Raw genomic sequence first — 27,326 nt, forward strand, 5'->3', positions numbered from 1 at the left:
TATACATGTACATGTTTACATTGAATATGAATTTCATTATGTACTCAACTGTGAAGCAATGTGAGCAAAGAATCAAATTTTTATCACTTAAACAAATAAATATTAAAACTATCTTTACTTTTAAACAAACCTTTAGAAAACTCCGTACTTTCATTAAGAAAATTTCATTAGAATGCCCATACTTCACATTAATAATAACACGGTTTTTTAAGGGTTTTTTCTAACTTGATAAATACTTTATTACACGCATGTATTATTTACTAAATGTATATATAACAGCTTTTTGTCTTTATATTTTTGTATATCATTGTATAATGGTGATGAGATCCAATAAATTGAATTGAGTACATGTAGTCTTGAAATATCACAAAGTAAAGAGTTGACAACGATTGAAATAAAAATGCAGATGTTTTCTCGTTTATTCAGTAACTCAATAACTTGTGCGTCTTCTGAATGAAAGTTGTAAAACAAACGTACTAGGTTTTGGTCAGTTATAACATAATACGGGGGTAAAATTCATCTAATCTCCGCTAGCAATGGGTTTTGAGTCAGCTGTGCCTTCGTGCACGAATAATCTCGGCTAACGAAGATGAAAAAAAAGAAGCCTAGATAGTCCGCTTGCATTAACATGTATTATGATGGTGCAATCGAAGAATTATCCAGTAAATCCAATGATGTTGCAGTATATATAGCATGTATTTATTTTATTTTTGACTGAGAGGGAGATAGACAGCTAAGCACGTAACATCGTTTTAGAAGTGGGGGGTGGGACTCATTCATTAGTCGTAACCCGGACCAGCCGAAAAATTTAACATGTAAAGAAAACAAAATGGGAAATTTAAAAAAATATCAGAATGAAAGGGGATGGATAATTAATCAGAAAGAAATTGTACTTTCAAGATTTATACTGAACGTATTAAACTTCCCGTATCTGCATACATTCATGAATATTATAATCAATGATTACCAATGCTCGCTCTCTCTCTCTTGCTTTCATTATCTAATGCATCTAAAGATTAAATTAAAGATTTTAATAATCGATAGCGTATATGAATAAAAGCAAATAATCGTTAAGTCATTTCTGTTTATATTTATATTAGTTTTTTTCATGAACTAGTTGCATTTGACACCGAGGATTTACATCCTTAAATATTGATTACAAGCACGTAGAATCGGAGAGCATACATGCCAACTTTCCCGATTTAAGCGGGATCTTCCCGATTTTACCCTCCGATCCCACTTTCCCGATCGGGAAAGCAAAATTACCCTAAAATCCCGATTTGAAATTTTTTCCGACCAAAATTTCCGATTTCACGATTGAAAACGAGTTTGAAAGCGGGATAATCGTGAAATCTCGTGACCAGAATTGGAAATCCCGCGTCATTTCTGAACTGGCCAATCAGAAATCGGGACAATAGTCAGCCATTGCTGTTTACCTGTGTCGCATGGTGTCGGGTTGGTCTGCCTGTGTCGGGGTGTTTATTGGACAGTACGAAGCATGTTTTGATAGTAATTAATCGGGAAGACGGATTTCAAATTGACCTATCCTTTACACAAGCGTGAATGACAACGATGCTAGTGTCACCACCAAACAATCGGACATTCCGCCTCTCGCTGACAGCATCCAAAATTTGCAATAAGGTACGTCAAGTATATATTTTTTCCAACTATAATAATATAGGCTATCCAAATCTATCCGTCTATAGCGATGTATTATATAGTCTATATAGTGTAGTATTCATTAAATATACTTTGTGATGCGTAATTCGCACAAGTCTGTACTGAATTTTTTATTTAGCAAGTAGCCTTAATTTACAAGTAAAACGGAATATTTTGATGTGTGTTTTTTTTCCTGGTAATTATTTCAGATGTCATGGGTGCAAAGGTTTTGTTCGCAAACTTCATAGCAGGGCAGATCACTCCTTTTTTGGTTGCAATGCAGATTATTCCACCAGTCTCTGCAAGCCCATGTTTACAGACAAGCAAGATCGCCTTTGCAGTCGTACCTAAATGCATGTGCTTTAATTAAAATTTTGATATATAGACCGGCCAATGTTTATTGTATGGTGTAAAAGGATGCAACCTTAAATATTATTTGATATTATGTATGTGACTTGTTGGAGAAGATTTTTTGCTGAATAGATGATTTTAATAAAATATTAATGTATATCTTTCAAAGTTTTTTTTATATAGTTAATGGTCAAACACATTTGATGTTGTGTTAATATATGATACATTAACAATGATTTGATTGATATTTTATTTGAAAGGACAAATATTTATTTTCATGCTAAAATGTCGTGAATTTTGAGCTTTGATAAAAGGTCGTCGCGCGCAAAATCCCCCATGGGGATTTTTAAAAGTTGGCATGTATGGGAGAGGGTGTACTTTGAAAACTTGAAAGGTTTTCGTAATCGGAAAATTTAAGCACCATTTTTGTTGTTATTTTATTGCTTGTCAAGAAATTTATACAACTTAACCGGCAACATACCCCTTCTGATACATTGAAAAATATAAGTAATGTTAGCACGGGGCTCTATAAAGTTCAATCTGCAGTTTGGTCATACTTCGTCATTCAATAACTTATTCAAAATAAAAAAAAATGTTTGTCGGATTAGCGGTACTATGATGTATGACTATAACAATGACCTGTGTATAACTTGTACATTCCATGCAAATTCGAAGGGGTTTTCGCCTCAGTAGAACAATGGGGGCCAGCTAATCCGTGTATTTGAAATCAACAGAAGTGCTTAGCTTCTTGCGGAAAGTGTGAAATATATTGGGTCGGCGTAAGATACCCGTGATCTTAGACTACATCTGATATCTTGCCGATCCAATATATTTCACACTTTTCATGAGAAGTCAAAACCCAAACTAGCTAACCGTAATTTAGTTATACTGTGAGAAAGACCCTAGGAATTTGCATGGTATATACTTATTATACAAAAATCATTGCATTATCCAGACACTCCCGATGAACATTTTTTTTTATGAAAACCTCTATCAAAGTACATCGAACATAAGTCTCGGTCAAATGTAATTAACTCGGGATTTTAAAAATAAATCATTCGATGGTTTGTATTTTTGCTTCTATTAATTACGTAATAATCACAATTTGTTAATCATCGACAATGCTCTAATTTCTATATTGGATCAAGTTATATTTGTCAAGATGCATATCAACACAATATGATGGAGGTAATTATGTTAAACAGCGCATTTGTCACACAGAGAGAGAGAGAGAGAGAGAGAGAGAGAGAGAGAGCACATCGGTAATTATTAAATATCCCTATCACATGTTGTACATGTATGTTTTTCATTTACTGAATATACTAATTCGCATTCAAAACAGGAATTGCCTGCAAGTACGCATTATTTAAACATAGAATTTAAGAATATTCTAATGAAGAAAGAAGACTAAAAGAAAAAAAGTCAAAACCAGGTTTTCTTAAAAACATAATATATAGTGTTTGGTATCGTTGGAATCGGCTCAATATGCCCGTGGCCAGAACAAAGCTCTTAGCAGCTGTGTGTATTCGCAAATAACACACACCGTGGAACACGGAGGACACGGTGTATCTCCGTGGATTTTCCACTGTGGTCTTTCCACGGTGGGGTGTATAAAACTCGTGTCGTGTACTGCTACCATGATCCCATACACGGCATGTACAATATGGCGGTAGAGATGAAGCGAGTCGCCTTGTAAAACCCATGAAGAAAAACGTTAAGCTGTCAATTTAACCAAAAATAATTGAACGTAAATACGTACCGCAGTTTAGATATGTTTTTACTATACCCAAATATATGGTGAATCAGTCGAGGAAGGGGTGATGGTGTTGAATTGAAATTCCAGATCTGTTCAATTTGGATTTTCGTTGACAAGCAACTTGAAAAGGACCGGCAATTAGCGCTTGTGCACTATATACCCAGGGATTAGAAAGAGGGAAAGTGTCACAATAGGTATTTGGGGGGATAGTGTCAAAACCGCGCAATTCAATTGATTGCAAGAGTTATGTTTCTTTGCCTGAACAACAAATACTTGTTCTGTTCATTTTAATAACAGGACTTAACTCATAGTGAGTTAAGTCGGATTAATTATATGGCGGCCGCCACTCAGTTTAAATCATTTATATGGCTGTCACCAGTTATTCAATTCTTCTCTCTTTCTCTATCTCTCTCTCAAAATGAAAGGGGTGCAATCCCTCCCAATGCTTAGTAATAGGTATGTGATGTATATATGTATATATATATATATATATATATATATATATATATATATATATATATATATATACACAATTAAGAGCATTAAATTATTGTTTTTCGATTGTACTGTTAAATACGTAGATCCACAGAGCTGACTCTCCATTTTTTTTGACAACGTTCAATTTCTATTATTTTCACATGCAAATTATAATTATTGTCACATGTGAAATAAGATTAATTGGCGGATTGGTCCTCACCCCATTCTTTTGGTGGTAGTAATGAATGGTAAAAATGTAATAATGAATGAACTGATCAGTTGAAGGATGAACGGAGCCCCCTCCCTCCAATGTAGGAGTACGAAGTTTGGGCAAAAGAGACATTTTAGGTTCCTTTTCTGCTTGTCAACAATTGTAGAAGACAATTTCTCCTCCGACTGTCCCTATACACTTTGAAAAACGATGATGCGTGTTTGCGTACTATTCCAAATCTTTCCAAAATAATCACTCAGCGATACGAATTGCATTGTTTTTGCAATTGGCAGCCGCCATATATGAATTAAGCGGCGGCCGCCAAATAAAATAACTGGCGGCCGCCAGTTAATCTATATGGTGGCCGCCAGATAATAAGTGGCGGTCGCCAGTTAAATAAATTTTAATTCTATACCCTGGCACCCATCGGCTTCCGTACAATTTTGGTAAAGGAATATCCGTTCTTTCTAAATATACATTTAGTTTCAAATTAGTATCAATACTACTAAAAAGATGTTATTTAAGTGTTTACACATAAACACTATATACCAAGTTTGACCCCGCCCTGGGGTCGAACCCCTACCCTGCTAGGGATCATGACATTTACAATTTTGGTAGAGGCCTTCCTGCTCCCCATCACCATACATTTAGTTTTTCTTACACGTGTGCGGTTCTTGAGAAAAAGATTTTTGAAAATTGGTCAATTTTGGGCAGTTTTTGCCCCGCCTCTAAGGCCCCAAGGGTGCAGGAATCCTGAAATTTACAATTTATGCGCCCTTGTTTCAAATTTCTTCATACCATCTATGAAAAGAATTGGAATGATAGTTATCAAGAAGTTGAAAATCTCTATTACACATAAACACTATATACACCAAGTTTGGCCCCGCTCTGGGGTCAGAACCCCTACTCTGGGGATCATGAAATTTACATTTTTTGGTAAAAGCCTTCCTGATCTCCATCATAATGCATTTAATTTTTCTTACACATGTGCGGTTCTTGAGAAGATTTTTGAAAATGTTACAATTTTGGGCAGTTTTTGCCCTGCCTGTAAGGCCTCAGGGGTACTGGAGACCTGAAATTTATAGTTCATATCTCCCTTGTCCGAAAGATGCTTCATATCAAATTGGAAAAGAATTGGACTAGTAGTTATCAAGAAGAAGTTAAACTGTTTAATTGTTAACGCATGACGGACGACCGACGATGCACGACGACAGACGACAACCGATTGCAATAGGTCACCTGATTTTTACTCAGGTGACTTAAAAAAGAAGAATCATTAGTTTTTATTCTAAATAGAAACTCTTACACGAAAGAAATGTCAATACAACGCTGAATTTGAATTTCAAAGTAGGTGGATAATAGTAGTACCATTTTCACAGATTCGTTCCCATATCCTTATCCGCCATATGAACCAAAATATCCATCATATGAATTATCATCTCCTCAATATCCTTTTCCACTATATCCTTCAACAGCATATCCTACTCCACCATATCCACTTCTATATCCTACTCTACCATAGGAACTACCATATCTACCATAGGAACTACCATATCTACCATAGGAACTACCATATCTACCATAGGGACTACCATATCTACCATAGGAACTACCATATCTACCATAGGGACTACCATATCTACCATAGGGACTACCATATCTACCATAGGAACTACCATATCTACCATAGGAACTACCATATCTACCATAGGAACTACCATATCTACCATAGGGACTACCATATCTACCATAGGAACTACCATATCTACCATAGGAACTACCATATCTACCATAGGAACTACCATATCTACCATAGGAACTACCATATCTACCATAGGAACTACCATATCTACCATAGGGACTACCATATCTACCATAGGAACTACCATATCTACCATAGGGACTACCATATCTACCATAGGAACTACCATATCTACCATAGGGACTACCATATCTACCATAGGAACTACCATATCTACCATAGGGACTACCATATCTACCATAGGAACTACCATATCTACCATAGGGACTACCATATCTACCATAGGGACTACCATATCTACCATAGGAACTACCATATCTACCATAGGGACTACCATATCTACCATAGGGACTACCATATCTACCATAGGAACTACCATATCTACCATAGGAACTACCATATCTACCATAGGGACTACCATATCTACCATAGGGACTACCATATCTACCATAGGGACTACCATATCTACCATAGGGACTACCATATCTACCATAGGGACTACCATATCTACCATAGGGACTACCATATCTACCATAGGAACTACCATATCTACCATAGGAACTACCATATCTACCATAGGAACTACCATATCTACCATAGGGACTACCATATCTACCATAGGGACTACCATATCTACCATAGGAACTACCATATCTACCATAGGAACTACCATATCTACCATAGGAACTACCATATCTACCATAGGGACTACCATATCTACCATAGGAACTACCATATCTACCATAGGAACTACCATATCTACCATAGGAACTACCATATCTACCATAGGAACTACCATATCTACCATAGGAACTACCATATCTACCATAGGAACTACCATATCTACCATAGGAACTACCATATCTACCATAGGGACTACCATATCTACCATAGGAACTACCATATCTACCATAGGAACTACCATATCTACCATAGGAACTACCATATCTACCATAGGGACTACCATATCTACCATAGGGACTACCATATCTACCATAGGGACTACCATATCTACCATAGGGACTACCATATCTACCATAGGGACTACCATATCTACCATAGGGACTACCATATCTACCATAGGAACTACCATATCTACCATAGGAACTACCATATCTACCATAGGAACTACCATATCTACCATAGGAACTACCATATCTACCATAGGAACTACCATATCTACCATAGGAACTACCATATCTACCATACATGTAGGAACTACTCTATCCTACTCCACCATGCGAACCATCATATCCACCTACATATTCAATTTAGCAGCGTTTGGTAGATAAGAAACATGATGTAATACTATCACCGTAACCCCCAAAGTCAGAGGACCCAGTGGCGTCCTCTACCGAGAGGCGGGCAATGATACACAGCAATTCTGGTGAGAGGATGAACAGATTTAGTCATCAATAAATAGATATGTATAAACATTCTAATGAAAACATATACGGATTTAGACCTCAGTATATGGATTTATATAAAAACTCTGATAAATAGATATATGGATCTAGTCCTCGGTATAATAATTTGAATTATTTACATTCAAAATCCGGATTTAGTTCTAACGCTAAGTATATGAATTCATATTATTTATACAGAGAAAAAGACAAGCAAAAGCAGTTTAAACTTTATTTGGCGAGTATTGGCCGTGGCATAAAGCAAGAATTTGTGGGATGCCATTCAATAACAACTCATATGGATAAACCCACACAGAAAGCAACATCAACACAAAATGCAACATATCAACAACTTCAGAAATGACCACCCCGGGTCAACCGCAGATGGTTACTTGATTAGAGTATGTTAAATTAACCCAATGTTTAGCTCAATTATGCAATGCATTATGATAAAAACACTCCTTTTTTCAACAGCAAGTTTCACCAAATCACAGAACAGTTTCAGATTCACTGGCAACACAATTGTGAATAGATATGGATCATGGGAGTTGTGATAATAGCAATCATTTGACAACAGTCACAGTTTCACAAACTGAGTCACAGTTCAATTGCTCAGAACAGTTTCAAATTCACTGGCAATACACCAGTACATATAGAATCAGTTGACTTGGTGTGCGCGAACGCCTCCATCACAAACGACATGCCACGACAACATAACGGGAACATCTACTACCTCGTATACTAAGGCAAACCTAGGCGACTGTTATGGTGAAAAGCCGAGACTATGTATGTCTTGCCTATTATCAAAGTATGACTCAACAGGCGGATGTGGGATAACATGATCCATGCGAGTTATCTACTATATCAAAGCAGGCGACACATGAAATTATTTTAATAAAAATCACTCACCTCCAAATATTTCAAAAGAAATAAGCAAGCGAAATTATAACAATTTAGAAGGTAGAAAGATGATGGTCTTAATAATGCATGGCTGAGGATCTATGAATTACCAGTTCCAGCTCAACCAGGTAGTTTTTGAAGATGCGCTATATATGACCTTAACTGATGAATACACCTGAACAATTTTTCAAAAGTCACATAAATTATATTTCATGAAACCACGTTACTGTGCACGCGGTACAATACCGACATATGTAATTAGACAATTTACAACCATCCGTACATATTGATTGCCTAATATAAAAAGTCTGACGGCTGATTAATATTTAGACACTGGGGAGGGACTCTTATTTATTTGTTTAGTAAATAATAATTTGTCATAAAAGTGGAAACCACTGTGTTGTATCCTAGCACCTAAAATTGTGAATTCGCATATAAATATAGACAGTTTAGGGCAAAATACATATAGATAGCTAGAATACACTAAGTATCAAATTAGTTTGTTGTATTTGAGAAAACTGATATGGCTTGATATTTACGTAAGCTGTTTCCGTGAAAAACAAAACAAAAACAAACAAAAAACAAACAAACAAAAAAAAGGTCATTTCGGTGTTTATTATCACAGCTAATTCTACTGGAAAACATTGATGCGCGGACGCATCGAATACAACTAGCCATGTGGCACGATAAAAATCCCTCCCTCCCCAATGACCATAAGCGCCGAGCAATCGGTGAGCATAGGCCTAAATTTTGCAGCCCTTTACCGGCAATGGTGACGTCTCTATATGAGTGAAATATGTTCTAAAGGGACATTAAACAATATACAATTAATCAATTCAACCCCGATCATATAGAATTTTTTACACTTGACGAGTTATGTCCCTTGGCTTGTTACATATTCATTGATTGTTATTTTGTTTCACGTACCATCGAGAATATTCACTCAACTTGAGACGGTACATCAGTTCTAGGTGAAGTATCACAATTCTAGACCTCAGCTTAGCGCTGACGGCCGTAGCAGTGAGGGTTCTTAAACGGGCCAACGCCTGCTGCGACATGGGACCTCCATTTTTAAGGTCATGCCTATTCCCCTTCCTGAGTAACGTATGTGTGCGTTGCATTAGTATTTTTAATCAACCATGGATTTGAATAAATTAATTTACAAAAACGCATCCAGTGTCAAAGTCGGCCGTTGGCTGTAAAAGTCAGCACTTCTTGCTAAAGTCCATTTCGATTTCCATCTTGTGCAGACTAGATTAAGTAATCCTTTATTAGTACGAGTTTAGACTCTGTTTTAAAATTGAGACAGGCTACTTACAAAAAAGGTTGATGTTGTACAGAGTTTAAAGAGCATTTAGCAAATTCTATGGTCGTTATAATTATCCAGCACAGGAGTCTGCAGTTTTATTAATTAAATTAAAATAAAAATCCGGAAAACGATTTTTCATTTTGATTGAATTGACAAGACTTCGAACTCCTGTGGATCCAGTTTGTCGATACAACCTATCATTGAGTCAAATGCTGTCTGGCGTATTTCATACCGATTATTAGGCTGTTCTTGGCATGCTGATTTTGACTACGGGTTATGGGATTGATCACTGTTCGTTATTTTCACCTTTAATGTGGCGATTCCGCCGATGGTACGATCTTCGCAGGCTGGACAAAGCTTTGTCGAGTCCTTGACAGCGAATTTTGTTTCAGAGGTGGAGTATCCCAATCCCACATAAGTTAATTATAAAGATTTTTTTTAAACATTTCATCCACAGCTTAGTGCAGTAATTCAGGAACTTTAAATAGGAAAATTCAAAATTATTAAGATCCTCATTAAAGTTAAAAGCAAAAGCTAATTAGACACTCGGAAAACGGTTGACATTTCATCTGTAAACTTAAAAACCAAAACAAGACCCTCCCCCCCAAAACCTATATCTAATCAGAATTTAAAAATAGAACATTACAATTCTTACTTTTTACCATGTAACATATATGATTGAAATCATGACGTCATAATCAATAACGTAGTAGCAGTGACAGACAGAACAAACTTGTCACATGACTTTTTCATGTGGGTGATGTCATGATCTCACACTTGTGACTATATAAGAGAATAGTCTACTCTCTTTGGTTCTGAGTGTCTACAAGTCAATGAACATAAAAATTGTTTCATTGCAGAGTTTATTAATAGAAAACACAACATATATATTGCATGGAAACTACATGACTGTACAGCTCCTCAACGACGGATTTAGTAGGTCTGAAAATAGAAGTAAGATTCTGCTAGATGATTGGTTTAATTTACCAATAAATTTTAATTTACATATGCATCGGTTACATATTTTCGTTTTCAGATCTTTATCATATACGTTGTCAGTTGCATGACTTGAATATAATCCAATTATATAACGTTCAAATATACTGTCCCACACGAACGATAACTCTTACAAGGAATCCATTGCGAAAAGAGACAATATAAAACATAGCTTACCTTGTGACTGCGATAACCGCTTCCTGGATAGAAGTTATTCATTCGGTATAGACCGTTTCCAGACCAGCTGTTTCTATAGAGACCGTTTCCAGACCACCTGTTTCCATATAATCTGTTTCCATACAATCCGTTTCCATACCAGCTGTTTCCATTTAGACCGTTTCCATACCAGCTGTTTCCATTTAGACCGTTTCCATACCAGCTGTTTCCATTAAGACCGTTTCCATACCAGCTGTTTCCATTAAGACCGTTTCCATACCAGCTGTTTCCATAAAGACCGTTTCCATACCAGTCATTATTATAATCATCGTTGCCAGGGTAGTAACCACGGTTTCTGTATGTGTTGTAGTAGGCACCGTAGGCCACAGACAGAAGGGCTAGGCAGCAGAGTGATCGAAACATTCTGTTCTAGAAATACCCACATAAAATAAAGTGAGTTTTAAAGATATTACTTATTCATGTTTTGTCTAATTTTTAGGACGCATTCTTTTATCAAGTGCTTTTCTCTTCTATTTTGTAATACAAACGAAGTAATGCAAACGAAGCAGGGCACGGTAGAAATATGAACGAAGGAACGATATATAATTATCGTTTCTTACCGATTTTCTCTTTTACCACAAACTCAAAAAATCTTCTTTTTTGTATATTTAGTGAATAATTTCACAGGTTTCCATTCCTTTGCACAAAATCGAATTTGTTTTATCGAATTCTAATGGGTACGTCTAAATTTCCTATACGACCGATTTCCGTTACTGAGTATATTAATATTCGTAAAGTTTCTTCTGATTATTTTTTAAAACATTATATTATATTACTTAGATCTCTAGTGACTTTATTTGGTCTGAAGAATAAACCGGTAGCTGATCTTTATCTACATCGCAACGATACATGTATGAAAATTTGAAACTGCCAAAAAATATAATAATAATAAATCTTATCAATAGAATCAGTCTTTGATTTTTTTCGGACAGATTCGAGGAATCCAAATTTGCACCGTATTCTTCATTATTTCAATATTTCCTTCCCCTTAGGATATCATGAAATTGAGAAGTTCGGAGAGAAAATTAAAATGGAGGGCAAGGAGAATGATGAAAACAATAATTAGTACGTAACACATAATAGAAATGTTTCAACATACTAATATATTCACCTCTTTGGGGGATTAAACCTTGTTTTTAAAAAAATGTTAAACGAAAAGAGAAGAAAATGACACTTACCTTGTTTGATTTAGTCGTCTCTAAGGAAACACTAAGTACTGAGAAAGTAATTGTACTCTGCTATTTATACAATTCCTCATTCTGAAAATTTACCACATGTATTTAAAATATATTTTAATCAATCAAAATTTGTCACCACGATGTCATGAACTATTGTTCTAAATTTCCACCAAATTCTAATTAAATGATTAATCATAAAGTTAAAAGTGTATGAAGCAAGTTCATTATAATTGAAAATATGACGTGGTTGCTTAAATACAACATAAATTAAGATCAGGTAATATCCTGATACTGGGGGTTAACGTATTTTTGTGGTCCCATTTGTTTGTAACTGGTCTAGGTGTAGAGGAACCCAAGTTTTAAACCTGTCATTGATGTGGAATACATAAAAGGGTTTAATTATTCATTTATCTCATGGTTTAAATAATTTCCTTCTTGACTCTAATGATAGACATCAGATGAAGAAAATGGAGGGTGTTACTGTAAACATTGATATTTTATCATACATAATGTACTTTGGATGCGTATAAAGAACGAATTCTACCAATGATAGAAAAGTTTTATAAATTGACAACAGAGAGTTTTAAAACAAACAGTCAGTTGTCATGGTTGTATCATTCATATAGTGCATAAACTTTCTACAGATATGATTATACATATCCCAAATAATGAGCAATATGCTTGTATAGAACTATCACCCATAGTTCACTATTAGTAGCTTATACATAGGACATGTTAACCATAGGCTGAGAAATATCTAGTATATTCAAGTTATCACTCTAAACCTTATAATACTTCGTAGCAAAATAATTCATGGCGATTTATTATATCATGACTGATTTAGTACTGTATCATGCATGGAAATCTCTTTAAAATCGAACATGTGCTACATTTAACAGGGGACTTTCGTTAGTTTTGTGCTTACAGTGTCCAGGCCTAACCATCCTCAGACAGAACATTATTGATCTTTTTCGCGTTGATCAAAGCCTGGTTTACGAAGGGCTTGTTTCAGTCCCAAAACTTTCATTAAATTTTAAAAATCGTTGATTTTAAATACGAGTAGTGGACTCATTATTCATTAATAGACTTCATGTTGATACGTGGCCTTCCATTACAACAACATATTCCAATGGGATCTCGTGTTATAACGTCGTATTATGTGTAATTATCCCAAAGCACTTGAAACGGCGTGAAGTTCGCATCAATAATGGGAATCTTCTAATCATTAGATATTTTTAGAATTGTGTGCGTAGCCGATATAAATATTGGTTGTTAGGTATCCGTCAATATTATGGTTTAAAAGAAAATGCAAAAATTTACAAAGTCTGGATACCCTTTTCCAGAAAAAAGTAATCCAGATAGTAATGACGAACCAGAGACAGCAAACGAGAAACAAGCAAAACAGAGGCTAGTAGTAAACTATTACAACGAATAGGACACCATCAAACCAGTGAAATGTAACACCAAAACAGATACAGCACACAAAACACTGGCCAATTCTATCGGTGAACCTGAGGCTATTTAAAACAAAGAGACTAGCAAAATGTAACAGGAAAGGAGAGACATTAAAATCAGAGAATAGTAACAATAACAAAAATGGACAACGGTAATATTCATATCTAGTGATTAATCATCCCAAAAATTACTTTGTTAAACACCACTCTGATTCCACGCACAAGTACTCTGAAGTTGAAATACAAAATATGTCATAGTTCCTCATTGACAATATCTTCGTGGTCTTTGGTGATCAGGTCTACCAATAGTCTGTTGGAATTCCCACGGGCAAGAATTGTGCTCCTTTGTTAGCTGACCTGTTATTTTATATTCTTATCAGGGACGGATCCAGGAATTGCGGTTACGGGGGCGCCACTTTATGAGGCAGGGGGTCTGGTGACAAAGCCCTTGTGCGGGTCAAGGGGGCGAAGCCCCCGGAAGTTCCTGGATTTTACAGATTTAATAGGGCTTGAAATATATCTCCTATTTAGTCTTTTGTACCATTTTCTATCATTTTTTATGAGGTGAAGTTAATAAAATGACGCAAACTTTAAGGAGTTTTGGAAAAAATTAAGTTCTCCCAATAAAGTAATTCACGAAATCAATAGATTTTGTCATTTATTTCTCCGGAATTGGAAGAAATTATTACTTCTTACATCGTTTAGTACATTTTTCTAAAGAAGATACCACGATTTACCTCAAGTTTGAAAATTTTAGGGGAGGGGGGGGGGGGCGCCGCCGGCGACCCTTAAATCCGCCACCACTTATGAAGCAGAAATTATTAAATAACTTCTACGTGAGAAGAAAAAATCTCTTGCTGTGACCTTTGATTCGACATGCAGATATATCGACAACGTATTATCTATTATCAATAATAATTTTCATTCATATGTCGATTCGATATATCTCTTTAAACTCGAAATAAAATACACCACAGTCTTCCACTTCTGCTTCATACTTAGATATTTTCTTGGAAATAAATATTAACAGCAAACTAACAATTAAACTTTATGACAAACGAGATGATTTCACCTTCCCCATCATCAACTTCCCATATCTATGTAGCAGTATTCCATTATCATCTGCATATGGTGTTCATATCTCTCAAACGATTCGATACACAAGAGCTTGTTCTCTGTATGGTTAGTTTTTAAAGCAAGGTAAGCTAAACTAACAAGAGGTTATCAAACTACAACCTAAACAGTGCAACAACGAACTGTAGACTAGTACAGTGTAACAACGAACTGAAGACTAATAATGTGTAACAACACAGTACAGACTAATAATGTATAAAGTGTAACTACAAACTGCAGACTAATAAAGTGTAACAACAAACGACAGACTAAGAAAGGGTAACAACAAACTACAAACTATTAAAGTGTAACAACAAACTACAGATTAATAAAGTGTAACAACAAACTACAGATTAATAAAGTGCAACAACAAACTACAGATTAATAAAGTGTAACAACAAACTACAGATTAATAAAGTGTAACAACAAACAACAGACTAGTAAAGTGTAACAAAAAACTACAGACTAATAAAGTGTAGCAACAAACTACTGACTAATAATGTATAAAGTGTAGCAACAAACTACAAACTAATAATGCATTAAGTGTAACGATGAATTTCAGATTAGTAATGTATAACAACAAACTACAGACTAATAAAATGTAAACAACAAACTACAGATTAATAAAGTGTAACTCCAAACTACAGACAAGTAATGTGTAAACAACAAACTACAGACTATTAAAGTGTAACAACAAAAAGACTAATAAAGTGTAACAACGAACTACAGACTAGTAAAGTGTAACAACAAACTACAGACTAATAAAGTGTAACAACAAACTACAGACTAATAAAGTGTAACAACAAACTACAGATTAATATAGTGTAACTACAAACTATAGACTAGTAATGTATAACAACAAACTACAGACTAATAATGTGTAACAACAAACTACAGACTAGTAATGTATAACAACAAACTACAGACTAATAATGTGTAACAACAAACTACAGACTAGTAATGTATAACAACAAACTACAGACTGATAAAGTGTAACAACAAACTACAGATTAATACAGTGTAACTACAAACTACAGACTAGTAATGTATAACAACAAACTACAGACTAATAAAGTGTAACAACAAACTACAGATTAATAAAGTGTAACAACAAACTACAGATTAATAAAGTGTAACAACAAACTACAGATTAATAAAGTGTAACAACAAACTACAGATTAATAAAGTGTAACAACAAACTACAGATTAGTAATGTATAACAACAAACTACAGACTAGTAAAGTGTAACAACAAACTACAGACTAATAAAGTGTAACAACAAACTACAGACTTATAAAGTGTAACAAAAAACTACAGACTAATAAAGTGTAACAACAAACTACAGACTAATAAAGTATAAAGTGTAACGATGAATTTCAGACTAGTAATGTGTAACAACAAACTACAGACTAGTAAAGTGTAACAATAAACTACTGACTAATAATGTATAAAGTGTAACAACAAACTACAAACTAATAATGCATTAAGTGTAACGACGAATTTCAGACTAGTAATGTATAACAACAAACTACAGACTAATAAAGTGTAACAACAAACTACAGACTAATAAAATGTAAACAACAAACTACAGATTAATAAAGTGTAACTCCAAACTACAGACAAGTAATGTGTAACAACAAACTACAGACTATTAAAGTGTAACAACAAAAAGACTAATAAAGTGTAACAACGAACTACAGACTAATAAAGTGTAACAACAAACTACAGATTAATATAGTGTAACTACAAACTATAGACTAGTAATGTATAACAACAAACTACAGACTAATAATGTGTAACAACAAACTACAGACTAGTAATGTATAACAACAAACTACATACTAATAATGTGTAACAACAAACTACAGACTAATAAAGTGTAACAACAAACTACAGACTAATAAAGTGTAACAACAAACTACAGACTAGTAAAGTGTAACTACTAACTACAGACTAATAAAGTGTAACAACAAACTACAGATTAATATAGTGTAACTACAAACTATAGACTAGTAATGTATAACAACAAACTACAGACTAATAAAGTGTAACAACAAACTACAGACTAGTAATGTATAACAACAAACTACAGACTAATAATGTGTATTAACAAACTACAGACTAGTAATGTATAACAACAAACTACAAACTAATAAAGTGTAACAACAAACTACAGACTAATAAGGTGTAACAACAAACTACAGACTAATAAAGTGTAACAACAAACTACTGACTAATAAAGTGTAACGATGAATTTCAGACTAGTAATGTGTAACAACAAACTACAGACTAATAAAGAGTAACAACAAACTACAGACTAGTAAAGTGTAACAAAAAACTACAGACTAGTAAACTGTAACAACAAACTACAGAGTGATAATGTATAACAACAAACTACTGACTAATAATGTGTAACAACAAACTACAGACTAGTAAAGTGTAACAACAAACTACAGACTAATAAAGTGTAACAACAAACTACAGACTAATAAAGTGTAACAACAAACTACAGACTAGTAAAGTATAACAACAAACTACAGAGTGATAATGTATAACAACAAACTACAGACTAGTAATGTGTAACAACAAACTACAGACTACTAAAGTGTAACAACAAACTACAGATTAATAAAGTGTAACAACAAACTACAGATTAATAAAGTGTAACAACAAACTACAGATTAATAAAGTGTAACAACAAACTACAGACTAATAAAGTATAACAACAAACTACAGACTAGTAAAGTATAACAACAAACTACAGATTAATAATGTATAAAGTGTAACAACAAACAACAGACTAGTAAAGTGTAACTACAAACTATAGACTAGTAATGTATAACAACAAACTACAGACTAGTAATGTGTAACAACAAACTACAGATTAGTAATGTATAACAACAAACTACAGACTACTAAAGTGTAACAACAAACTACAGATTAATAAAGTGTAACAACAAACTACAGATTAATAAAGTGTAACAACAAACTACAGATTAATAAAGTGTAACAACAAACTACAGACTAATAAAGTGTAACAACAAACTACTGACTAATAATGTATAAAGTGTAACAACAAACTACAAACTAATAATGCATTAAGTGTAACGACGAATTTCAGACTAGTAATGTATAACAACAAACTACAGACTAATAAAGTGTCACAACAAACTACAGACTAATAAAATGTAAACAACAAACTACAGATTAATAAAGTGTAACTCCAAACTACAGACAAGTAATGTGTAAACAACAAACTACAGACTATTAAAGTGTAACAATAAAAAGACTAATAAAGTGTAACAACGAACTACAGACTAGTAAAGTGTAACAACAAACTACAGACTAATAAAGTGTAACAACAAACTACAGATTAATAACGTGTAACAACAAAGTACAGACTAGTAAATGGTAACACCAAACTTCAGACTAGTAAAGTGTAAAAACAAACTACAGATTAGTAAAATGTAAACAACAAACTATAGATTAATAAAGTGTAACTACAAACTACAGACTAATAAAGTGTAACAACAAACTACAGACTAATAAGATGTAAACAACAAACTACAGACTAATAAAGTGTAACAACAAACTACAGACTAGTAAAGTGTAAAAACAAACTACAGACTAGTAAAGTGTAAAAACAAACTACAGATTAGTAAAATGTAAACAACAAACTACAAATTAATAAAGTGTAACTACAAACTACAGACTAGTAATGTGTAAACAATAAACTAAAAACTTTTAAAGTGTAACAACAAACTAAAGACTATTAAAGTGTAACAACAAACTACATACTACTAAAGTGTAACAACAAACTACAAACTAATAATGTATAAAGTGTAACAACAAACTGCAGACTGATAAAGTGTAACAACAAACCACAGAGTGATAAAGTGTAACAACAAACTACAGACTGATAAAGTGTAACAACAAACTACAGATTAATAAAGTGTAACAACAAACTACAGATTAATAAAGTGTAACAACAAACTACAGACTAGTAAAGTGTAACAACAAACTACAGACTAGTAAAGTGTAACAACAAACTGCAGACTGATAAAGTGTAACAACAAACCACAGAGTGATAAAGTGTAACTACAAACTACAGACTGATAAAGTGTAACAACAAACTACAGACTAGTAAAGTGTAACAACAAACTACAGATTAATAAAGTGTAACAACAAACTACAGACTGATAAAGTGTAACAACAAACTACAGACTAGTAAAGTGTAACTACTAACTACATACTACTAAAGTGTAACAACAAACTAATCAGTAAAAAGGTGTAACAACAAACTACAAACTAATAATGTATAAAGTGTAACAACAAACTACAGATTGATAAAGTGTAACAACAAACTACAGACTAGTAAAGTGTAACAACAAACTACAGACTAATAAAGTGTAACAACAAACTGCAGACTGATAAAGTGTAACAACAAACCACAGAGTGATAAAGTGTAACAACAAACTACAGACTAGTAAAGTGTAACAACAAACTACAGATTAATAAAGTGTAACAACAAACTACAGACTAGTAAAGTGTAACAACAAACTACAGACTAGTAAAGTGTAACAACAAACTACAGACTAGTAAAGTGTAACAACAAACTACAGACTAGTAAATGGTAACAACAAACTTCATACTAGTAAAGTGTAAAAACAAACTACAGATTAGTAAAATGTAAACAACAAACTACAGATTAATAAAGTGTAACTACAAACTACAGACTAGTAATATGTAAACAATAAACTACAGACTAATAAAGTGTAACAACAACAAACTATAGACTAGTAAAGTGTAACAAAAAACTACAGACTAATAATGTGTAACAACAAACTACAGACTAATAAAGTGTAACAACAAACTACAGACTACTAAAGTGTAACAACAAACTACAGATTAATAAAATGTAACAACAAACTACAGATTAATAAAGTGTAACAACAAACTACAGATTAATAAAGTGTAACAACAAACTACAGATTAATAAAGTGTAACAACAAACTACAGATTAATAAAGTGTAACAACAAACTACGGACTATCAAAGTGTAAAGTGTAACGACAAACTACGGACTAGCAAACAAGAAACTGATGAAGTAACAGTAAAGATAATCTTATCAATCCAAAGACTATTTAATTGTAACAATAAGCAAAGTACCATTACATTTTCATATCAAGATAACTAACCCTGTGACTTGCATAGAGAAATGTAATGCAAGTAGCAGATTCAAGCGTGAATCGTTTGTTTTGGACTTGCATGTATATGTAAACTTGAAATTAAGTACAAGCGGATGATCTGAGCCTTTGATAGATGGTAAAGGTAGCGTAAATTAAATTCAAATTCGATTCGATACCTTAGAAAACTTCTGGTATGCGTTATTTGTCATTGCTGAAAATAGAAAACAAATCCATCATAATTATCCCCTGTGGTTACCTGCACGTTTGTCGTGCAATTCAATACATAATCATTTTACATTGATGTTCTCCCCTAAAAATATTATCCCATAAGCTTTATTGTCACGACCATTCAGACACTAGTTAAAAGCCCAGTCACTTTGTATGATTACATGTACAGACATGCCTGTTATCTTCCAAGATATGCCCAGGGTCTAAGGAGTCAGATAGTTTGAATGAGGTTCATTACCATCCAGTGTCGTATGTTCAAAATACGAACAAAATGGTATCATTTCTTTCAATTTGGCACATTAAATAACTACATCAATACCAACAAGGACGAATCAAAAACGCTGTTCGCTCCTTGGTTTATGTTTGTTGATTCCGAAAAACAAATCTCGGAACAGCTTTTGAATACACGAGTATTTAAATTTTACTATGTGTAGATTTCCCTGTAACTGCTATAGTAAGATTTCTTAATGAAGAGTATCGCTACTAATTGTAGAAATGGAAGAGTATTGCCATGCGTACAACTCCGTGACATACTTTGACGACATACACGACATACCCTAGAGATTATAAGTCCTAAACCTAGCATACGAAATCGTAAACACGGCATATTTGGACTAAGCAATAGTACAACGTATACATGTCTTACAGCACGGTCTCTCGTTGGTTTTTACAATTGGTCCATGCACAAATTCATGTCGTAAATTCAAATCATTATACCACATTTACTCTATACATGTACTTTAAAAACACCCACATATATATATATATATATATATATATATATATATAAGTAGAAGTGGCGTCCTCAATGTCCTCTAGCAGTGAGTCTTGTTGCTTTTTGTTATTATTTTCTGTACATGTGTCTGCATAAATTTAATTACGTAAGTAGTATGTCATATCTTTATCAGTACATCTATACATAGTGTATGCCTTATCAAATTCACTTTGAGCAAATTTGAGCACAATGATTGTCTGGTAACTTTGTCCCTGACAACATGCGGATACAGCTTGAGTCCTGTTCATTACTTATACACTCAATGTAATAAACTAATAGAATTCGTAAGTTGAAACAACAAAAATTCATACAAAAGATATTTCATTCTGTTAATTAAGGGAGCTAGTCATCATACCATTCAATCTTAACAAGAGTTGTCCTACGTTTGTGTATACTAGTATCTATGTAGATGTGTAATCATCAGTGTAATATGCCATGCTCCATTTCTTATTTCATTTGTTATGTATTACATACTATGTAGTATATGCGATTATTCAGAACATATCACACACCTATTTACTGGCTATGAGGACAATAGCAAGTTTATTGTCCCCCAAGACAGCAACTATTTCCCGAGGCGCAGCTGTCGAGGGGGGCAATAAACTTGCTATTGTCCGAATAGTCAGTAAATATGTGTTTTATTATACCGAAGTAGATTTTACTTGTGTCAGATAAACGAACATTCGGCATTAGCCTAGATGGAATCGACCGAGGTGATCCGAGTGGTAAACTAATTAGACAATATCTACCCAATCGTAACTACTCGGCTATTTCCGTACCGGTTACGGAAAAGGACGAGCGCGTGATCCGATTGAATCTCTACCCAGGATTAGAGTTATCAGACTTTGACGTCACAAAAAAAGAAAACGTGGGAAAATATAGCATCCGGTAAACAGTTTCGAGACTACTTCCCTAGGGTGAGATAGTTCAAACTATCTGAAACTATTTTACGGCTACCATTATCAGAAGAAATAGCAAATTTATTCACCTAACATTTATATAGCAAAAACATTCTGAGGTATAATAGAGGGCGAAGCCCTCTCACGGCCCGAAGGGCCGTGAGAGCGGAGCTCTCCCTATAGGTAACACGTATATACATGTTTAAAAGGAAAATATAGGGAAATAATGAAAAATTAAACCATATCTATGGAACTTGAAAAGTTTGGTACCAATGGCGTCGATTCGAATATTAGCGCGTGGACATGTATTCCTCCATATTGAATCTCGTCTACCCTAGTTCATGTCGTTCTGAGATGTTACACATAAAATCCGTAAAAGCATGTAAATCTTATTTTCTTAATCATATATAATCACTCCACGATTAACGCCATGTTTTTTGTTGTGGTTCAAACGCTTCGTTTGTAAATTTGCTAAATAACGACGCTGAATATGACGTCACAATGTACTGTTTACATCAATTGCGTTATATTTCCCGCGTTCAATATATAGGTGGATCAAATGTCCAAAAATTAGGATGCTTTGATACAGCTCCGTCCGCATGCTAACTTCGGGTTGTTTTTGTCCTGTTTTGGATATAGATACTAATGTCAAAACTTTTTTGCTTCGTCCTCAAACACGGTCACGCCGTAAAATATATTACCGAGCGAAGCTCGGACGGGCCGAAGGCCCTTCCGCGAAGCAAGGCTCTAAAGGTAACACGCATGTAAAAGAAAAAAGTCAAAATCAGCAAAAGAAAAAGAGATAATCTCTATATACGTTCACTGAAATTTTCGTGATCCATATGGGCGCCGCCATTCATTTTTTCATTACCTGCTTCAACAGTTATTCGTGTTTTATTTTGAATGCCAATAATAGAAGACTCTGACGTGCAGTTCGTAATTTAAACACTCAGTTTGTTCAAAGTGAATAGTATAATTACCATTGTAACAGGTTTTTGCAAATAAATACATATAAAACCGTAATACGACTAAATAGATGAACGAGTTCATGAGTTTCTTTGAATAAGAATATACGATAAAATTACAGTTACTTTTTTTAACATTTTGAAGTTATTGGTTAATTTTGCTTAGTTTTAACGACCTTTTTCATTGCATACGGAATGTATTATTGTTGTTAATAATTGTTTGCTTTGAAATGAGAAAAAAATCGAGGCTAAATGTGACGTCACAATGCACAATTTACGTCACCTTGCGTTTTATTTCCTGCGTTCAATGAATAGGCGGATCGTGTAAAACTGTTGTCCCCATATAAACTCCTTTAATATTGAGATGTTACTGGGGGTTTAGCGCAAGGAAATTTCATTCAATATATATATTCTTAAATGAATAATATTCTACCGTACTTTACGGAATTATGATTACCACTCGGGACACGGAGTTACGTGTATGCTTCGCTCGGCCCAACGGTCACACCGTATACATATTAACACTTATTATATCGTATGGTCGATTTAATATATCTTACCCCCAATGTGTATGCCACTTGAACTCTATCATAGATGGTTTATTCCATACAAGTGACTTCCTATTTTGTACCTGCGACTTATAATGGCCTCCTATCGGAGTATACAACTTCGCAATACCAATATAACCTATCATTGGTACAAACGCTGTCTGATGTGTTTCATACGGCGGGTGTGACCGATCGACAGGAGATGCTTACTCCTCCTAGACACTTGATCCCACTGGCATGTCCAGGGGTCCGTGTTTGCCTAACTTTTAATTTTGTATTTTTTATAGGAGTTATGAGATTGATCACTGTTCGTTATCTTCACCTTTATAGGAGTCATGAGATTGATCACTGTTCGTTATCTTCACCTTTATAGGAGTCATGAGATTGATCACTGTTCGTTATCTTCACTTTTATAGGAGTCATGAGATTGATCACTGTTCGTTATCTTCACCTTCATAGGAGTCATGAGATTGATCACTGTTCGTTATCTTCACCTTCATAGGAGTCATGAGATTGATCACTGTTCGTTATCTTCACCTTTATAGGAGTCATGAGATTGATCACTGTTCGTTATCTTCACCTTTATAAGAGTTATGAGATTGATCACTGTTCGTTATCTTCACCTTTATAGGAGTCATGAGATTGATCACTGTTCGTTATCTTCACCTTTATAGGAGTTATGAGATTGATCACTGTTCGTTATCTTCACCTTTATAGGAGTTATGAGATTGATCACTGTTCGTTATCTTCACCTTTACAGGAGTTATGATATTGATCACTGTTCGTTATCTTCACCTTTATAGGAGTTATGTGATTGATCACTGTTCGTTATCTTCACCTTTATAAGAGTTATGAGATTGATCACTGTTCGTTATCTTCACCTTTATAGGAGTTATGAGATTGATCACTGTTCGTTATCTTCACCTTTATAGGAGTTATGAGATTGATCACTGTTCGTTATCTTCACCTGTATAGGAGTTATGAGATTGATCACTGTTCGTTATCTTCACCTTTATAGGAGTTATGAGATTGATCACTGTTCGTTATCTTCACCTTTATAGGAGTTATGAGATTGATCACTGTTCGTTATCTTCACCTTTATAAGAGTTATGTGATTGATCACTGTTCGTTATCTTCACCTTTCATGGTAGGCTAGTGGTTAGGGTATCGCTCGGTTCCGATTCCTGTTTCCCGATGCCGCATCACACACAAGAGGTTTAACAGTGACAAGATAACAATATTAGAAATGAAAATTACGGGCCTTTCGGATATGCCCGGAAACAGTTGTTCCGTATTACAGGCGACGTTCAATTGATACATCGCTTGGGCTTTTTTGTTGAGTCGCGGTAATATGTCACGATCTTTGGGGTTATATGACAAGCAAATTGCGTCTCTATTAGTTTACTGATTTGTGGTCTCTAACGAGTTAGCGGTATCTACTCTACCGTTGACAAAAATAGAGAACACGTCAGTGGACAATATATGAAGTTGACAGTCGTTTCTACGATTTACGTTCGATATTATTCACAAGTTGCAAAAATCTACACAGTTTTCAAAAGTTGCCATCTTGTATTTACTTGTTATTTCACGTGTGAAATTGAAGCAGATAATTCACGAATATGTTTTATTTTACTAAAACCGTATGCAATTACACAAAAACAAACCACATTTAGATATTTGCTATTACAAAGACCACCACATTTGCTTCTGTTACATTTTTCTCGCCCAGTCCGTAATACACCGGAAGTTCACATTGTCACCATGGAAATCGTTGTATTCTGGGACTGTTTCTCGACTTGACGGAAATGGCCGAATCGTGTATCGATTGGGTAGGCGTTGGCACGGTAAAGAACCCTCACTGTTACGGTCGTAAATGCCATGCACAGGTCTTATTTCGTGGCACTTCAAATAAAAATGGAATTGTCTCTAAATTTTCGAATGGGACGTAAACAATAAGAAAACAATTTTCCTTCAGTTGGCAGTAGTACGTTTCCGTATGAAAGAGACACAATGTCTTTGTCAGTTAATTTAAAAGAGGACTATATATGTCAAAAGTGACAATGACAAAAATGAAAAAAAACAAAAAACCGCGACGTAGATCCTAATTAAAGCTTAAACGATAAAGCCACAATTACATATATTTTGGTATTAGTGATTAAGGCATTGTGGTTTAAGAATTTCTTTGTCATTGACTTCATTATAAACTTATAAATCTGTCGCTGGTGTGACGAAAACGTAAAGAAAACGAACAATGATTAATGGGTTGGGTTTGTTTGATCTATTGTTAACAAAAAGAGAGAAAGATAAAGTGAAAATGATTGTGAAACATTTTGAAATTAAAAAAGAAAGTTAATTAAAATTTAAAATTTCTCTTTATTTTCATTATGAGATATTTTTTTTCATTAAGCGATGAATAATTACCACAAACTATAATAAGATGAATCAATATGTTTATCTAAAATAACCAAACTTTTATCTAAACCATGGAATTCAACTTCCTGGATCCGCAAGGCAATATGAAAAATCTTCAACTGAAGTGTAAGAGGAAATTAATCGTGGTTTAATTATTCCGCCCACTTTCTCTTGTTAAACGTCCATCACATATACAGTGATAATAAAGCTTAAACGTTCATCTTTTACTTTCGATCTTCTAAATTGAAACACCCAACTAATACATTCGCGCTGAAATGAAATCAAAATACAATTACATATAACATGAGACATCTGGGGGTCTTCAGAAGTTAGGCATGCACCACACTGGTGAATATTATGAGAGAATTTGTGTAAAAAAAAAACAAACGTGTTGTTTCGTAAATCTAAGATTATTTTTCAACGAGCAAAACAATGCTATTGCAATTTTAAAGATAAGAACAACCAACTTACGCCTTTATCTACTGGGCCAACCAGATACATGTAGGTGACGAATTTGGATTGGGTGTATTTCTGATTTTTATTTTATTTTATTTTCCGAATTTATAATGCCGTACTTTTGTTCAAAGTATTTGATAATTATGAAAAATTGTGTCATTTTCCCCTTAAAACCTGCCTTAAAACATTCAAACTAATTAATTAATTATTGTATTCTTAGTATAGCTTCATAAGAATGAGAGAGAGAGAGAGAGAGAGAGAGAGAGAGAGAGAGAGAGAGCAAAGACAAATCCTGTATACATAGACTGAAGTCATTCTGCCCCAATAGTGTGAACAATATACTCAATGACTTAACCAGCATGCATGAATGTGACATAAATTACGCATTTATTCAGTGTAGTTCTGTTTGTTATTTATTTCATCTCTCTCTCTCACACACACTCTCTCTCTCCCTTCATTTTTTGATCGATTTGATAATTATCATTCATCCATACCTTAATCCTCCAATCCTTTCTTTACAATATTGATATGTTTTGACAACACCAGTATTTATTCATTTATATGTCTGATTATTTCGTTATTTATTTATCTAGTTATTAATTTATATATCTATTTATTTATCACTACAGTTCTACACTAGTATTTGAGCTTTACACTTCCAGGTACGATTTTTTGAAATAAAAACACGAGTTGATAATCCACTTATTCAGACTAATTTGTTAACCCGTTCTTTGGTATTTTTATTTACTCCGCGCACCTGCTAATTAATCAGTCTAGTTCAGACTTGACTCTCGTAGAGAGTAGATGTGTTTTATAAATGTTTGTTGATTTTCACAAAAAATCTTACGACTAAAATAAAAAAAAAGGTCTCCGCTTTATACTCATCTGAGTGCAAGAATATCAGTTTGTCACATATATATACAATTACGTTTTGCTCCTTCAGGAATATACAAGTGAAGAATTATAAAAGAATTACAGTGTTTTAAATTTTTCATCTTAATCGTAAGATTTTTTTGTAAAAAGGGTGAATGTATTTCAACATGTAGACACCTTGTTTTTTTGTTTTTTTT

At 34.1% G+C, this 27,326-nt stretch overlaps 2 protein-coding genes and 1 long non-coding RNA gene across 4 annotated transcripts; 1 reads left to right on the forward strand and 2 right to left on the reverse strand.

Moving 5' to 3' along the window:
• The first annotated feature begins 1,255 nt into the window (after positions 1–1,255).
• On the forward strand, positions 1,256–2,169 carry LOC130055117 (uncharacterized). The gene is made up of 2 exons (XR_008803355.1): positions 1,256–1,641; positions 1,869–2,169. It is a non-coding gene; the product is annotated as an uncharacterized LOC130055117 (long non-coding RNA).
• A 3,728-nt stretch (positions 2,170–5,897) lies between these two features.
• LOC130055038 (shematrin-like protein 1) lies at positions 5,898–7,427 on the reverse strand. Its single transcript, XM_056166205.1, has one exon. The coding sequence runs from the start codon at positions 7,425–7,427 to the stop codon at positions 5,898–5,900; it is 1,530 nt and encodes a 509-aa protein (XP_056022180.1).
• Positions 7,428–10,677: 3,250 nt separating this feature from the next.
• LOC125651843 (N66 matrix protein-like) lies at positions 10,678–12,299 on the reverse strand. 2 transcript variants are annotated; one of them, XM_056166625.1, is made up of 3 exons: positions 12,219–12,299; positions 11,002–11,409; positions 10,678–10,770 (listed from the first exon to the last, which is right to left on the reverse strand). In XM_056166625.1, the coding sequence occupies exons 2-3, from the start codon at positions 11,401–11,403 to the stop codon at positions 10,762–10,764; spliced, it is 411 nt and encodes a 136-aa protein (XP_056022600.1). In that variant the 5' UTR covers positions 11,404–11,409; positions 12,219–12,299; the 3' UTR covers positions 10,678–10,761. The 2 variants fall into 2 exon arrangements, with proteins under 2 accessions (XP_056022600.1, XP_048736604.2); XM_048880647.2 differs by having other exon boundaries at positions 11,002–11,404; positions 12,219–12,288.
• Positions 12,300–27,326: the final 15,027 nt, after the last annotated feature.

The sequence above is a fragment of the Ostrea edulis genome, chromosome 5, assembly GCF_947568905.1.
Source record: "Ostrea edulis chromosome 5, xbOstEdul1.1, whole genome shotgun sequence".
NCBI lineage: Eukaryota > Metazoa > Mollusca > Bivalvia > Ostreida > Ostreidae > Ostrea > Ostrea edulis.

Bases quoted from the DNA above. Each gene is read 5' to 3' on its own strand.
- LOC130055038 (XM_056166205.1), bottom strand. From the start codon at position 7,427: ATGTATGGTAGATATGGTAGTTCCTATGGTAGATATGGTAGTTCCTAT.
- LOC125651843 (XM_056166625.1), bottom strand. From the start codon at position 11,403: ATGTTTCGATCACTCTGCTGCCTAGCCCTTCTGTCTGTGGCCTACGGT.